Source organism: Triticum dicoccoides, chromosome 6B (assembly GCF_002162155.2).
Source record: "Triticum dicoccoides isolate Atlit2015 ecotype Zavitan chromosome 6B, WEW_v2.0, whole genome shotgun sequence".
Classification (NCBI taxonomy): domain Eukaryota; kingdom Viridiplantae; phylum Streptophyta; class Magnoliopsida; order Poales; family Poaceae; genus Triticum; species Triticum dicoccoides.
Genome location: NC_041391.1, coordinates 543,675,830 through 543,691,112, shown reverse-complemented (window position 1 = coordinate 543,691,112; position 15,283 = coordinate 543,675,830). Strand labels below are relative to the sequence as shown.

At 46.8% G+C, this 15,283-nt stretch overlaps 1 protein-coding gene and 1 pseudogene across 1 annotated transcript; both read right to left on the bottom strand.

Moving 5' to 3' along the window:
- The window catches only part of LOC119320018, a 121,998-nt pseudogene that overhangs the window by 86,427 nt on the left and 20,288 nt on the right, over positions 1–15,283 (bottom strand).
- LOC119320019 (putative receptor-like protein kinase At4g00960) lies at positions 7,672–10,527 on the bottom strand. Its single transcript, XM_037594164.1, has 7 exons — positions 10,282–10,527; positions 10,074–10,184; positions 9,814–9,959; positions 9,507–9,717; positions 8,499–8,739; positions 8,261–8,411; positions 7,672–8,162 (listed from the first exon to the last, which is right to left on the bottom strand). The coding sequence occupies exons 1-7, from the start codon at positions 10,355–10,357 to the stop codon at positions 7,833–7,835; spliced, it is 1,266 nt and encodes a 421-aa protein (XP_037450061.1). The 5' UTR covers positions 10,358–10,527; the 3' UTR covers positions 7,672–7,832.

Genomic DNA, 15,283 nt, shown 5'->3' with positions numbered 1-15,283 from the left:
GATGCCCATTTGGCTCCTACATATTCTACGAAGATCATTATCGGTCGAACCGTTATGACAACATACATTATTCCCTTTGTCATCGGTATGCTACTTGCCCGAGATTCGATTGTCGGTATATTCATACCTAGTTCAATCTCGTCCGACAAGTCTCTTTACTCGTTTCGTAATACATCACCCCGTAACTAACTCATTGGTTACATTGCTTGCAAGGCTTATTATGATGTGCATTACCGAGAGGGCCCAGAGATACCTCTCCGATACTCGGAGTGACAAATCCTAATCTCGATCTATGCCAACCCAACAAACACCTTCGGAGACACGTGTAGAGCATCTTTATAATCACCCATTTACATTGTGACGTTTGATAGCACACAAGGTGTTCCTCCGGTATTCTGGAGTTGCATAATCTCATAGTCCGAGGAACATGTATAAGTCATGAAGAAAGCAGTATCAATGAAACTGTAATGATCATAATGCTAAGCTAACGGATGGGTCTTGTCCATCACATCATTCTCCTAATGATGTGATCATGTTCATCAAATGACAACACATGTCTATGGTTAGGAAACATAATCATCTTTGATAAACGAGCTAGTCAAGTAGATGCATAATAGGTACACTATGTTTTGTCTATGTATTCACACATGTACTAAGTTTTCGGTTAATACAGTTCTAGCATGATTAATAAACATTTATCATGATATAAGGAAATATAAATAACAACTTTATTATTGCCTTTAGAGCATATTTCCTTCAGCCTCAAGCCCTAGTAGAGAGCAATATAAACGGCCGGATGCTATACTACTCCTTGTAGTATTAGAAAAGATGGCAATAACGCACGCGCTTACTCATTCGTGCCACGCAAGACGCACGTGTCGTGTTTTGTGAATCGAGTTTGAGTACGGGTTAATATTATGCGCCTTGTCAAAATAACTAGATCTTTTTTGCATGAGAGTGCATTGCCTAGATCCAAGTACAAGTGCCAAATCTTGAGCTCTTTGTGGGCATAGTTTGTACTTCTAAAAAAATTCACCATGTTTCACTTGCATCTTGTCATTCCCTGCACGTGTCTCCTCTATGTAGAGGAGATGCAAAGGACAGAGACTGCACATAGCACAACACAAAAAAGAAAACATACACACCTACAGAGTTCCTCTATGATGAGTTGCTTCTTTGGCGACCACTTTCCGGAGACTGCGTGCACAACTCTTCGAAAGAGAGCAGGTTTCCGAAACCCTGTCACATGAGAACCTGCACTGAGTGATAGGCGAAAATGTTTTTGGGGAGTGTCTCAGCGCGACTACATGCTCAGGTTCAACTACCTCCTCGAGGCGAACGACCACCTCCTCACTAGCATGGCTAAGACACTACAACACCGGAATTTCCGGTGACCTTGTATGTCTTAACCCACCATTGGCCCATATGTGTGTATGTGCTAGATGTTTTTTCGACAAATGGAATATATTAATATCACGGAGATACCAATTATACCCAGCCTCTGCAACAACGCAACACATTAATGACACTACGGATGCACACAACCAAAAAGAAGAAGAAGAAGCTAAAAAGGAAAAGTCCCGCTATAGTGATCTAGTCCTTGAAGCAGTAGTACAAATACCACCAAGACAACACCTGAAATCCAAATTCTTCAAAAGCGGCACCTCCAAGAAGGAAACAGTGCACAAGCGTTGTCGTCGCCCGATGATAGATCATAGGTTTTCACCCTGAAGAAAGTCCATGCTCTCAAAACATTGCCTCCAAAAAGGCCATTGCCAGGCACAACCAATTAAGGCCAGACATTGGATTTTCATCCTGAAAGGTAAGACCTTGAACTTCTCCTGAGAGACTTCTCCTGAAAGGCCATTGCCCCCACTTGCATGCCGCTGCTACGGTCCTGAAACACCAAGCAAATTCCTCATCACCACAAAGACTCAAACCATCATTACTTCACCATGGAACGAAAAAGACATGTCTCATGATGGGAACAAATAGCAGAGCTTTGCACCGCTCCCTCCAGAACAAAAAAACATGGGTCCGCACAATCGAATCCCATCCGATCCAGCAATCTCAAGGCATGAGACGCTCAAGGGAGTTCGTCTGGCGGAGCCTTCCGAAACTTGACACTCTGGCCAGATCAAGGAGGACAAGCATCAAGTAGATCTTTATCTTGGCGCGAGAGGAACACTAGGACCGGCGCCTTTATTAGGCAGAACGACGGCCCCCACATCTTCGCCCGCCGGCTCCCAACAGCAGGCCACCGTGCTGCCCTCGCGGCCGCAATGGTCTCCAAGGTCGGTGAAGAAGACCGGGGCCGCTGCCCACCGTTTGTCTCCGCCGCGTGCACCTCGACATCTAGGACCACCGATTTGCAGTAGCGAGAGATCCCGCCGTGTGGAGATGAAAGGCCCGCGCCGCCACCTGCCGCGCGAGGAGAGGAAGGCCCACCGCCGCCGTCAGCCGCGCAGGCTTAGCCCGGTGACTTCCTCTGGAGGCAACGGGGACTGAAGTGGAGGGGGTGGGGGCCGCGACATCTGAGATCTGAATGTGCTAGATGTTTATAGTCTGTCTTATGTGATTTGTCATGTTAGTAATCTTGTGATGATGCTAATCTGAGTTAAGCTTCAACGAAATCTGCCTAATTTTCTAACGGTCCATTCATCTTTTCCCAGCTTAGGCAATGGTTTTTGTGTTCATTTCTTGTTTGCACCACTAACATCGACCTATCCATGGAGCTTACTTGCTTCCTTGCTGGCAGAATTTTATAGTGAGCTCAAACACATTTCTTTTTGCACGTAACACCGAATGTAGATTTGGGATTTCAGACCAAAAAAGTGACCACTGTACTAGACCGAAGCCATGGGCTGCTTTCTGCCCCAAATGGCACGAGACGAGCCTCAGCCTCCTTGTTGTATACGAACGGCCTACTTTGCTTAGAGCATCTCCAAAAGTGGCTGTAATAAACGCGTACGGGGTAAAAAAAAAATAGTGCGCGGGACGGTTTCATGCGCTCCGGCGGAGGCGAAGAAATCAGGCGCGCGGGAAACAATTCCGCGCGCACGGGGAAAAAGCGGGCGGTCACGTGCTAGATTTGGTGTCCCGCTTCCGGCACGCCTATAAAATGCAGCTTCCCCACGCACCGTTCCATCACTATCCACATCACCACGCGCCCTCTGCCGCTCTCTCCTTGCTCCCTCTATCGCTTTCTCGCCTCGCCGCCGACGTGCCACCACCACGCCACCAGGGAGCTTCGGGCTACCGCACCATGCAGTATCTATGTATCATAGGAGGAGGCTATGAACTATCTATACAATCTATCATTTATTATATATCTACGTATTATCGGAGCCAAATGTGTATTGAATCATAGTATAAAAAAGAAGAAATATAGCGCGTCTGCTGGATCGGCTCGCGCGCGCTAAACTTTACAGCGGCTGCTGGAGCAAGCGCTTCGCGCCACGCAAAAACTCACGAACAACACGCTGCAAACGCTTTTTTAGCGCGCTGCGCATTGCGCAGTTGTTGGAGGTAGTCTTAAGAAAAGGCCTAGCAGCGGCTCCGCAGACAGACGCCAGATACCGTGGTGCGACGGGAAAGTATATAGTGCTCCCAGCCTTGGGGTACTCCCGGTACTCCAACGTTAAAAATACATTTTAAATGTTTCAAAAAATTCCGGAAAAAAATCAGAATGTCCAGAAGGAATGTCACTACATCCTAAAAATTTCAAGTCCAAAATCGAAATGTGCATTGAGGAACAAAAAAGAAATCTACATCTGAATAGCGTCAATGTTGCTTTTGTCTCTTCTTTACACTATTCATGCTAGATTTCATATTTTTGTTTTTCAATGTGAGTTTCAAGTTTGGACCTGAAACTTTTAGGGCTTGGTAGTCACATTCATTGTGAACATTCACAATATTTTCAGAATTTTTTGAAACATTCAAAAATATATTTTTGACATTGAAATACAGGAGTACATCAAAGTTGGAAGCACCGGATACTTTCCGTGGTGCGACTGTGGTCTGCTGCACTCACTCTGCAGACCGCAGAGACGAAAGAAGCCGTCCCCCGGCCTCGTGCGCGCGGTGGAAAAGCGCCGACAACGGGACACTCGCCTTCTCGAAGGCAAAACAAAATCGTCGGAGCCACGTAAGAACGGAGAAAAAAAGTGAGCATGCAGCCTACCCCGTAGTAGGTAGCAGCAGCCGCCGTCAATCGCGGCACACTCATCGTCCCACCCACGCAACCCGATAGGTCTCAAGCTAGGCCACGTATAATTATCCCGACGCATGGTACGGTGGTGCGCGCACGGCCGGCGGGCCGACGACGAGTGAATTGCAAAAAAAGAGTCAATTGCACCACCAGTGCTAGAACTTGGCTTAAACAGTCACTTTAGTACTAGAACTTGCAGCATACATTAAACTAGTGCAAAAACTTAATTAAGGCGTGCAAAGACGGTACTAATCACGTTTGTATACACCGGCCGCTGTCACCTGTCAGGCATGCCAGCGTGGCATCAAGCCCGCTGTCAGTGACCAATGTCCTAGCGTGTGGCGTGCTCCTTTTGCGAAACCCCCTCTGATTTTTATTTTTCGTTTTTTAAAAGGCCCCTGTAGGTGTACACTAACTGCATGTTCTGGCATCTGGTACATTCCACCTATGAGCTAACATCGCAAATTTTATTAGTATGAAAAAATAACAGGCCGCTCATGTAATTCGAACTGGTAACCTTAGGATAACCCACGTGCGTAGCTAGCCAACAAACACAGATAATCTTTAATGTCCTATAAGGATCCTGAGCCATTATATATTTTCGCTAAATAACATGAACTGCAGATTTTTTATTTCCCAAAAAAGACACGGCCGAGGGGTTTCGAACCAGCAAAAACTGGTTTTGTAAAAAAATGTAAATTTTAATTATATTTATAATTGTAAACACTTTCAAAATTATAGAAATAATTGGTAATTTAATTTGATGGTTTTTCTAAATTAATAGGTAATCTTTTTTAGTATAATTAATTTTAATTTATGTATATTATTTATATTATTATTTTTGCGGGTCATATTAGTTATTGTTGTTTACCTTTCTTTAAAAATAATGAAAAATGAGAAGAAAAAAACTAACAGAGATTGTACCCCACAGGTAAATTCTGTTATAGACAAAAACGTCAACAATTCTATGTAGACATGAGATTCCATTAGTTGGAGTGGCACACCCTCCTTCTTTTACTCGGGTCGCTCGTTTGAAACCCCACATGCGTAACTTTTTCTCCGGACTAATTTTTCCAATTTATGTTGTCAAGTCAGCTCTGGACTGGTTCAAATCCATCCCTCTACGCGCCTTATTTTTCATTTTAATAAATTTGTGATGGTTCTCTGGGGCCTATTCGTTAGAAAAAGCGAAAAATAAAAATACAGGTAGTTTCTGCACAAAAAACAACACGCCACATGCCCATCTTCACACTGACAGTGGGCCTTACGCCATGCTGTCATGGCCCGTCAGCATGACCAGTGTATACAAATGTGATTAGCACTGTATCTGTACGTTTGAGCCAAGTTTTTACACCACTTCAATGTATACCACAAGTTCTAACACTAAAGTGACTATTTGCGTCAAGTTCTAGCACCACTGCCGTAATTAACTCGCAAAAAAACATCACATTTGAAGTTTGTGTTCGGATTTGCCACCACATTTCTAGCGCCTTTCAAAAATTCACCGCTTTGCTTGTAAATTTTCTCAATAAACACATATGACAGTTTTGTAGCAGCTAACCCAATTTCTGACATGGCTGGCCCACCGGTCAGGTGCCACGTCGGTCAAAGCAGACGGCGAGTGGGTTGACGGCCGTTAGGTCGCGCATACATAACAGAGCCGCTCTCTCCTACCACTCGCTTTGCTCACAGTCTCACACTCCACTCCACTCGCTCACTCTCATAGCTATTGCTCTGTCCCCTCTTGTCGCCGCCAGAGCTCTTCGCCGCCACGGGAGGCACGGTTCCCTCGCCGCCGTAGAAGATGTCGTCGTGGAAGGATGGAGAGGAGAGCAGCGAGGAGGAGGAGCTGGTCAGCATGGACATGGAGTAGTGGGTGAGTGCTCTGCTTTGCACCTAGGGTTAGGGTTCAAGTGTTCTTCGATTTGCGATCATCTTTGGAGCAGCTGCTCTTTATTCTGCGGTTAATTAGTGTGCTACAATGCAGGCGAATCCTGACACCCCTATAGATGCATCCTTCTGTGGTAGAGCTGCAGATGCAAGCATCAAATGTAGACTGCACTTGACCCCATGCATGAAATATGTTGCATTTGAAGGAAAGGACATTCGGAGAAGGTTCTACGGATGTGTTGTTCCTCAGGTTAGTGTTATCCAACTAGGGTTTGTGTTCGTGGTAGTCAGTGGTTGCAATTGATTTTGTCAACACACTCGCCGTCTGCTTTGACCGACGTGGCACTTGGCCGGTGGGCCAGCCATGTCAGAAATCGGGTAAGCTACCGTAAAACGGTCATTTGATTTTATTGAGAAAATTAACAACAAAAAAGATGGATTTTTGGGACGCGCTAGAAATATGATGGCAATCGATGCTTCAACTTCAGATGTAGTGATTTTTTGCAATTCACTCCTGTCTGGCCGGGCAGCCCAACTGTTCTTGACCTTGCCAGTTCTCGCGCTGCTTCTCGCCCGTTCGATCCTCCGACCCTCGTTGGCTGCATGATCGGGTTTTAAATGTGATGCAAGTCCTGGAGATCAGAATGCTGTTAATATACAGAGAAGAAGGCGCGGTGTCATTTCCGGGTTTCCATCTGGTTCAGTCATCGCAGAGAAATATCGGGAGTCCATGGCATGGAGCCAACCGGACAACCAGCAACCGGCCAAGCGATCGATCGAAGCTTCTCATCATCAGCGAGACATTCAGACAAGTGCCAAAAGGCCTTGGAAGTCAGAGCAAACGATGGCACTCACTCACGACTTGGGTCGCTGTTAGCCGCCTGGTTAAAGTTAAAAGATAATACTACTAAGTGATCATTATGATATTGATATCTCGCGATTTTTTAGCATGTATTTTGTTCGCGTGCGGGCACCGGATAGACGGCTAGTTGGAGTAGGTGGCTTGTGCCGTCGAGGCCAATCCAATCCAATCCATGGCGTCATGAGGTCGTTAATTAGATGTCAGTTAGCTCAACACAAAGCAGAGCAATACGTGTTCTACTACCAGTCTAGCCGTATATTACTACTACCCTAGTGGCCTCTGATGATGATGGGTGCGCGTGCTTGGATGCTTGCGAAATTTCTTTGACCTCGTGGGAGATCAAGTCCAAGGCGGCACCGGCCGGATGCTGCTCGCCTCTCTGTTTTCACCCTCCGGGTCCTATTTTTTCAGGTGTTTGTTCCTTTCAGCAGCACCAACCCCTTACCAAAAAGATCGATTTTATCTTCACAACATCACGGTGGAATCATTTCCTTAATTTTGTCATATAGCAAGTTCAAAGCATCTCCATGCTGTCCATGTCACGGTGCGCAAGAATTCAGACGCAAAAGCCCGTTATCTTTTCATTTTCCTTTTCTTTTTCCGTGCAGTCACAGCTCGCAAGATGCTACTGAAACAGTAATGAGATATTTACAGGGCGCCCGGTTGCTCTTGCTGAAAGAATGGAAAAGAAAAACCAACGTCGCCGGGCTGACAGAATCCCCATGGATTTCTTTTGACGATGCTCATGCTGTCATACATTTTCTTTCTTCCAACCTCCTCCCCATCATCGTGTATGGACATCTCACGCATCACCACGAATCTCATCAAAAACTCCCGCACGATACACAAAAGAAGAAGGGAGGAGGAACTCTATCGTGGCTGGATCATGGTGATGGACACGTCGTTGACGGAGTGCGTCTTGGACGTCGTCTCGGACCTCATCGCCAGCGAGGACTGGTCTGACGCCGGGGACTTCTTCGGACTCGCGAACAGCGGGGGCTGCTCGGGCGCCGGGAGCTGCGCCTGGTCGCCGATGAGCATCAGCACGACGCTGGACATGGTCGGCCGGAGCTCCGGGCTCTCCTGCACGCACAGCAGGCCCGCGTGGTAGCACCGCCACGCCTCCTCCTTGGCGTACGACCCGGCCAGCGACGCGTCCATGAACTCCGCCGCCTTGTCCTCGCTCCACATCTTCCATGCCTGCACGCACATACCATCAAAAAATGTTCAGACGAGAAGGAGAAAACTCTGCATTTTGTGAGCGATTTTCATGGATGGAGAGCTATGCAATCACGTACGTCTTGGATGAGGGTGTGCTGGTGCTCCTGGAGGTACATTGCGCCGTTGCGCTGCCCGCTGAGGATCTCCAGCACCAGCACCCCGAAGCTGTACACGTCCGACTTCACCGAGAAGATGCCCCCCATCGCGTACTCGGGCGCCATGTACCCACTGCATTTTCAATTTTCAAGCAACTTCAGGTCAGCACCTACAAAGATCACATTCACACGGCCTGAAGAACATTGGGTCAGCACTTACTATGTTCCGACGACGTGGCCGGTGTTGACGACCTCGATCTCCTCGTCCTCGAAGATCATGGCCATGCCAAAGTCGGAGATCTTGGGGTTCATTTTATTGTCGAGGAGCACGTTGCTGGCCTTGAGGTCCCTGTGGACGATCTTGAGGCACGAGTCCTCGTGGAGGTACAGCAGCCCGCGCGCGATCCCCACCACGATGCTCTGCCTCATCTTCCAATCCAAGTGCGCCGTCTTTCTGGTGCCTGATGAGTTGCACAATTTTCCTTCAAGTTACTAATAATTCATGTTGATTTTAACGGAGTTCATTTTTTGGATTTGAAAATTACAGTCGTTCTAATTTCGAATTCCGATCGAGCAAGGTTGCCCGCATGGAGCACATGGTCACTGCACGAATTCCCATGCTACTTAGTTAGGGTTCCCATTGACCTATCTTTGCATCGATCTGATAGCCCCATTGGACCTAATTGACTCAAAATCAGTAAACAATGGAGACTGCAGAACCCGACCCAAGAGCTGCGATTTGGCTCAGTCATGTGCATATGCTATGCCCCATGTGTCACCAAATCAAACCCAATCAATTTCCACACCTAGGGCCTCTTTGATTCGCAGGATTGCAAAAACACATGAATAGGAAAAATGTAGGATTGAAATGACATGCACATTGGATTTCTATAGGATTTGAGTTTGTTTGATTGTATCATAGGAAAAACAAAGAATTTCTTCCAAGAGGTTGGAGTGGATGCTGGAATTCCTATGAAATGTAGTACAAATGAATCCATTGGAAAAAATCCTATGGGATTCAATCCTGTGAATCAAACAATCAATGCGGGAAAAATTCCTAAAGGTTCGAATCCTTAAAAAATCCTATAAAAATCCTTTGAATCAAAGAGGCCCCTAATATCTACCGCACCAAATGACATTGGCATGTCATACATACACGATCGAGTAAATAATTGGACACGAGGGTTGCTTGCACCAAGAAAGAGAAGAGGAAAAGGAAGCGACGAACCGAAGAGGAAGGCGTCGAGGCTCCGGTTGGGGAGGTACTCGTAGACGAGCATCTTCTCGTCCATGTCCACGCAGCACCCCAGCAGCCTCACCAGGTTCCGGTGCTGCAGCTTGGCGATCAGCTCCACCTCGTTCCGGAACTCCGCCGCCCCCTGCCGCGACCGAGCCGACAGCCGCTTCACCGCGATCTCCGCGCCGCCGTCCAGCACGCCCTGAAAATCAGTTTCGCGACATGAATGACGGCCAAGCTGGTTTAATCAACGCGATCTCACCAGCAAACAGCACGTATCATCTGGCGGTGCTTGTACCCTGTAGACGGGGCCGAAGCCGCCTTCGCCGAGCTTGTTCTCCTTGGAGAAACCGTTGGTGGCGGCGGCGATGGTGGGCAGGTCCATCACCGGCAGGTCCGAGTTGGAGAGCGGCCTCAGCCTCTCTAGATGAGCCTTCTTCACAGCTGCAAAACGAAGAACCACAAGTTCGCTTAGCTAGCCAATTCTACTAGTAGCACTACGAACATCACGCCCAACTAGTACAATTGTGCAACTACAAACACAAGTAGGGAGCTCACCGTTGCGTTTCCTCCATCTCCAGCAGTAGACGCAGTAGAAGAGGGTGCAGATGATGACCACCACCAGGATGGAGACCATGATCGGCATCCCACTGGAGCCATGCCCTGGCGCTGCAACACACCACCCAACAACTCAATCACCTTCCTCGACTGAAGAACCATTCACATACTACATGTCTGCAACAAAGCAAGAACTGGATGCACGTACCTGGATCACCGCCCGCCGTTGCGGGCGCGGTGTCCATCAGCCGGCGATGCCGAAGACGGTACGGCAATTCCACCATGGGCACCTCTTCCTCCTGGTCTTCCTCTGCCTTGAGCCGTGGGAACCGTATGGGGTGTTTGTTCTTTGTTTGCTAGCTATTGGGTCGTTGGAGTCCTGGGGAGTCGTACTTGTATAGTTAGCCACCGAGGCACCCGTGGCTTGCGAGATTCGTTGGTATGCTACTGGTTTGCTGCTGGCGCAAATGTGTACAGGGCATATTTGTACAGCTTGGTTAGGAGAATAGGGGGCCATCACTCATCGGGATGCCCGGAGAAGCGTCGCAGGTGTGGAGGAGGAGAGGGAGGGGACGTTGATGCCTACCGGATGTTTTTTCAAAGGGTTCCTGCCAATGTTTCATTTTGGTCCTTTTACGACTGCCGAATCTTGAACTTGGCCCTGCAAGAGCTTTAACATCGGAGAAACCCCTTTTCAATTGCTCAGTGGAGTTTAAGTTATTTTAACGTTGGGCGGCAAATGATTTACTCTTTTGCTGAGCTGGTGCGATGGTGCTAATAGCGCCTCATGGTATGTGATCGGATTGCGGGTGCATACAGTGTGTTTCCTTACAGTGGCGGATCCAGGAATTCGAGTTTTCCGGGACGGATTTTTAAAAGAAACAAAAATTGAAGCCACAGTTACAATCTAATAAGACAATCAACAAAATCAAACTGCCAAGAGTATGCATTTAGGCAAAACAATCAACACAATGAATTGTTCAAAGTATTTTCATTCTCAAGAACTAGGCAAAAAATATATAACTCAAAATATCATATAAACTCTAACCTTTTTAACCCCACCCATATATTAATTAAATTAGATGTTAATACAATCATTCATTACATCATTTGCCCGGCGGCGTGAAGACGGAGGCGAGCACTCCAACACGACCTCATCCGACATCCAGCAGGGGTCGGGAGGCGACTCGCGCTGGGACAAGGCGGCGGGGGCCAACCACCGCGAGATCCAGGACGACGGGGTCTGGGTGCAGAAGACTCAGGCCTCGTCGGGCTCGGGCGACACCACCGGCGGGCGCCAAGATGCATCCTCTCCTCGTCAGATCCAGGGGAAGAAAAACCCTGCCCAGGTGCCCCCTTCCAAAAAACCTGAGGCGTGTCCCATCTGCAAGGCTCATGAGCATTCCCCTGCTCGGTGCCCTCAGGCTTACTGTGAGCGTTGTAGTAAGCTAGGTCATATGGCTTCTGTGTGTGTTGAATTTCTTCCATGGGAATGTATGGCTCCTATGTGCGCATTTCAAGCTAGGGGGCAGGGATTTTACTACATTCATGATTCTTGCACTGCTAGTCAGGTTAAGGAGAGGGCCAACAACATTGTAGTTTCTATAGTGGAAGGAGAAACATCTACTCGTCAGATGGAGCTAGATCTTAATGCCTACCTTGCCACTGGTTGGAGGTGCTCTGCTCATATGATAGGGCCGGGGGTTTTTGTTGTTCGATTTCCTAACCCTCGTGCGGTTGCACAGATATGTTATGTTGGGAGAGTCACTCTGAAAACCAGTGGGGCTGTGATCCATGCCACACGCTGGTCTTCGTCGGTGGGATCGAAGTGTGTGATGGAAGTGGCCTGGGTTAAGATTAGTAATGTTCCATTAGACAAAAGGAGTGAAAGGAATCTGGCGTATGTGGCATCTCTAGTGGGAGTTCCTCTGGAAGTTGACTCTGCTACTCTACACCGCCCGGCCTCTGCCCGGGTCAGGGTAGGATGCAGAAATGTGGATGAGATACCTGGGGTCGCAGAGGCTGTGCTGGGTGATCATTTTTATAACTTCTACTATGAGGTGGAACAGGTGTTGGTTAGAGATCCTGAAAGAGAAAAAGAGAGGGTGCAAGTACCTCCTAATTCTGATAAGAACAATATTGATAAAAAATGGCTTCCGCTTCGACTCCTGGAGTTAATATGGCTGACTTACCACGTGGGCCTAGAGGGATTTCCTGTATCCCCCACGGTGGTAATTCAGACCCTGTCCAGGAGTCGCAAGAGAGCACTGATTCTGATGAGTCACTTCACAATACTCTCCTTATTGAAACTATGGAGCTAGAAATGTCTCAGGAAAAAGTAAGGCCTCCTGTTAATATGCATACAGATTCCTGCATGAGCCTACCAAGAAAAACGTACTCTGATATTGTTAAAAAATCTCATCAGGTGATGGAGGTCGCTGGCCAATGTGTTGTTGAAAACACAAAAGATTATGTGGTCGAGATGCCTGAGGGTGAGACGGAGATCGAGAGACCGGCTTCCCCCCGGTGGTGACTGAGGAAAATTTGCACTTCAGCCTTCGCAACGTTCAGGACAAGATGGGAAAAATTGAAGACAAAGCTATGGCTGTAGCTAAGAAACGTGATCTGGAAGGTACTCCCCATAACCCAAATTCCTTTGATGCTTTATCCGATCCTGATCTTATCATTAGGGCTGTGAAAATGGGGGTAAATATTCCTGATGCTGATTTTACTTGCGTGGACATCCTTAGAGAATTAGAGAAGTGTAGAAACATGGAAAAAATGGCATCAAACGCTGATGAACATGATAATAATAAAGCCATGATTCTTACTAATGAAAAAGGGGATCAGACTCCTTTGAATATGGAGTGGGGGGGAGATAATATGGCAGATGAAGAAGAATACACTGTGGTGCGGTCTAGGAAGAAGAAAGAAAGAAAACCACATGTGGTGATAGCTAGACCGACCACCAGAAGTAAAAAAAATGGGGCATCCTTGGAAAATGAAACTGAAAGCTCTACCCAGTCTCCTAGTAGAGCTTTCGGAAAAGGAGGGAGAAAAAAGAAAAAATGAACGGCCTCTTCTGGAATTGTAGAGGAGCAGGTAAAAGAGGGAGAGCTACCTGCTTCTCTGACATTATTAGAGATCACTCTCTCGACTTTTTAGGTATCCTTGAAACTAAGAAGGAGAATTTTGCACCTAAATACCTGAGAAAAGTGGATCCCTTTGATAGATTTACATGGAATTGGTCCCCTTCCAGTGGTAAGTCTGGTGACATACTTTGTGGTGTCAGGAAAGAAACCTTGAATGTTGTATCTTGGATGGTGGGTAAGTACCTACTGCAGGTGTCCGTCTATGATACTAAGCTCAAAAGTATCTGGACCCTAGTTGTAGTATATGGGGCAGCGCAGGATGAGTTGAGGGATGAATTCCTTGATGAATTGACCTCTTGTTGCGACAACATCAAAACTCCTTATGTTATCGGGGGAGATTTCAACATTCTTCTGGACAGTAGTGACAAAAACAAGCCCCTTCATAGATTGCAGTATGTGGGCGGATTTAACAATGCCATCCACTCTCTGAATCTTAGAGAGATTCATATGGGAGGGGGTAGGTTCACTTGGACCAATAAACAAAGACATCCAACGCTCGAGAAGCTCGACAGAGTTCTCATGAGCCCTGATTGGGAGGATCTTTTTCCTCTTGTTGCGGTTCGTAAATTAGTAAGAGATGTTTCAGACCATAATCCTTTACTGTTGACAACAAACCCTGGAAAGAATGGTCCCAGGCACCAGCGTGAGTTCAGATTTGAACTTAGCTGGTTGAAGAATGAGGATTTCTATGGTAAAGCCAAAGTGATTTGGGAGAAACCTGTGCATTCCGAAGATCCCATAGATATTTTGAATGTTAAGCTCAAACGTATAAAAAAATACTTCAAAGGATGGGGCTCGCACCTCTTTGGGCATGCCAATAAAAGGAAAAAGTGGATTAAGAAGGAGCTGGAAAAGATAGAGAAAATGGAAGAGGTTGGCCTCTTGGACCCTGAGACTTACGAGAAAAGAACCACCCTGAGTGCTGAGCTGAATGATATCTTGGCTGATGAAGAGCTATTTTGGCTTCAGCACTCTAATGAACGATGGTTGTTAAAAGGGGACTGTAATACAACCTATTTCCACCGGATAGCTAATGGTAGGAAGAGAAAGAACACCATTCATTCCCTTGATGATGGGGATAGGGTCATAGAGGGCACAAAAAATCTCCTGGAGCATGCCACCTCTTATTACAAGGGACTCTTTGGCCCAGCCAACGGAAATATGTTTCACCTCTCTCCTGAAACCTGGTCTGATGAGGAGAAACTTACGGAAGATGACAATCTCATCCTGACTGGTGCTTTCACCGAAGAGGAAGTTAAAAAAGCCTTATTCAGTATGAATAGTAATAGGGCCCCTGGACCTGATAATATTCTAGTGGAGTTTTATAAACATTGTTGGGATTTCGTCAAGAAAGATATCATGAGACTTTTTAAAGCATTCCGTAACAACACTCTGGATGTTGATCGCCTGAACTATGGGATTATCACCTTGATTCCAAAGGTCAATGGGGCTAAATGCATCCAACAATACCGTCCCACTTGCTTGCTTAGATGCCCCTATAAGCTTATCACTAAGGTGTTGGACAATAGGGTTGCTATCTTTGCAGACAAACTGATCAGTAAACACCAAAATGCTTTCATCAAGCATAGAAACATCATGGATGGTATCCTTACTTTGCATGAGGTGTTGCATCAAACTCATCGTAGAAAGAGAGTGGGTGTGGTTTTAAAATTAGACTTCGAAAAGGCCTATGACAAGATCAATTGGGATTTCCTCATTGAGTGTCATCGCAACCGTGGCTTTGGATCGACCTGGTGTGGCTGGATAGAGAAAATCCTCAAGAATGGCACTTTGAGCATTAAGCTCAACAATGAGAGTGGTCCATACTTCCAAAGTCACAAAGGGGTTCGCCAAGGCGATCCTCATTCCCCCTTCTTGTTCAATATTGCTGTAGAAACTCTATCTAAAATGGTTCGCAATGCTCAAAAGCAGAAGCTGCTTGTTGGGCTTGCACCCGACCTAATCGAGGGGGGCGTGGCCATCTTACAGTATGTGGATGACACGGTTATCTGCTTTGAACACGACAAGGAGGCGGCTGTTAACCTTAACCTTCTCTTG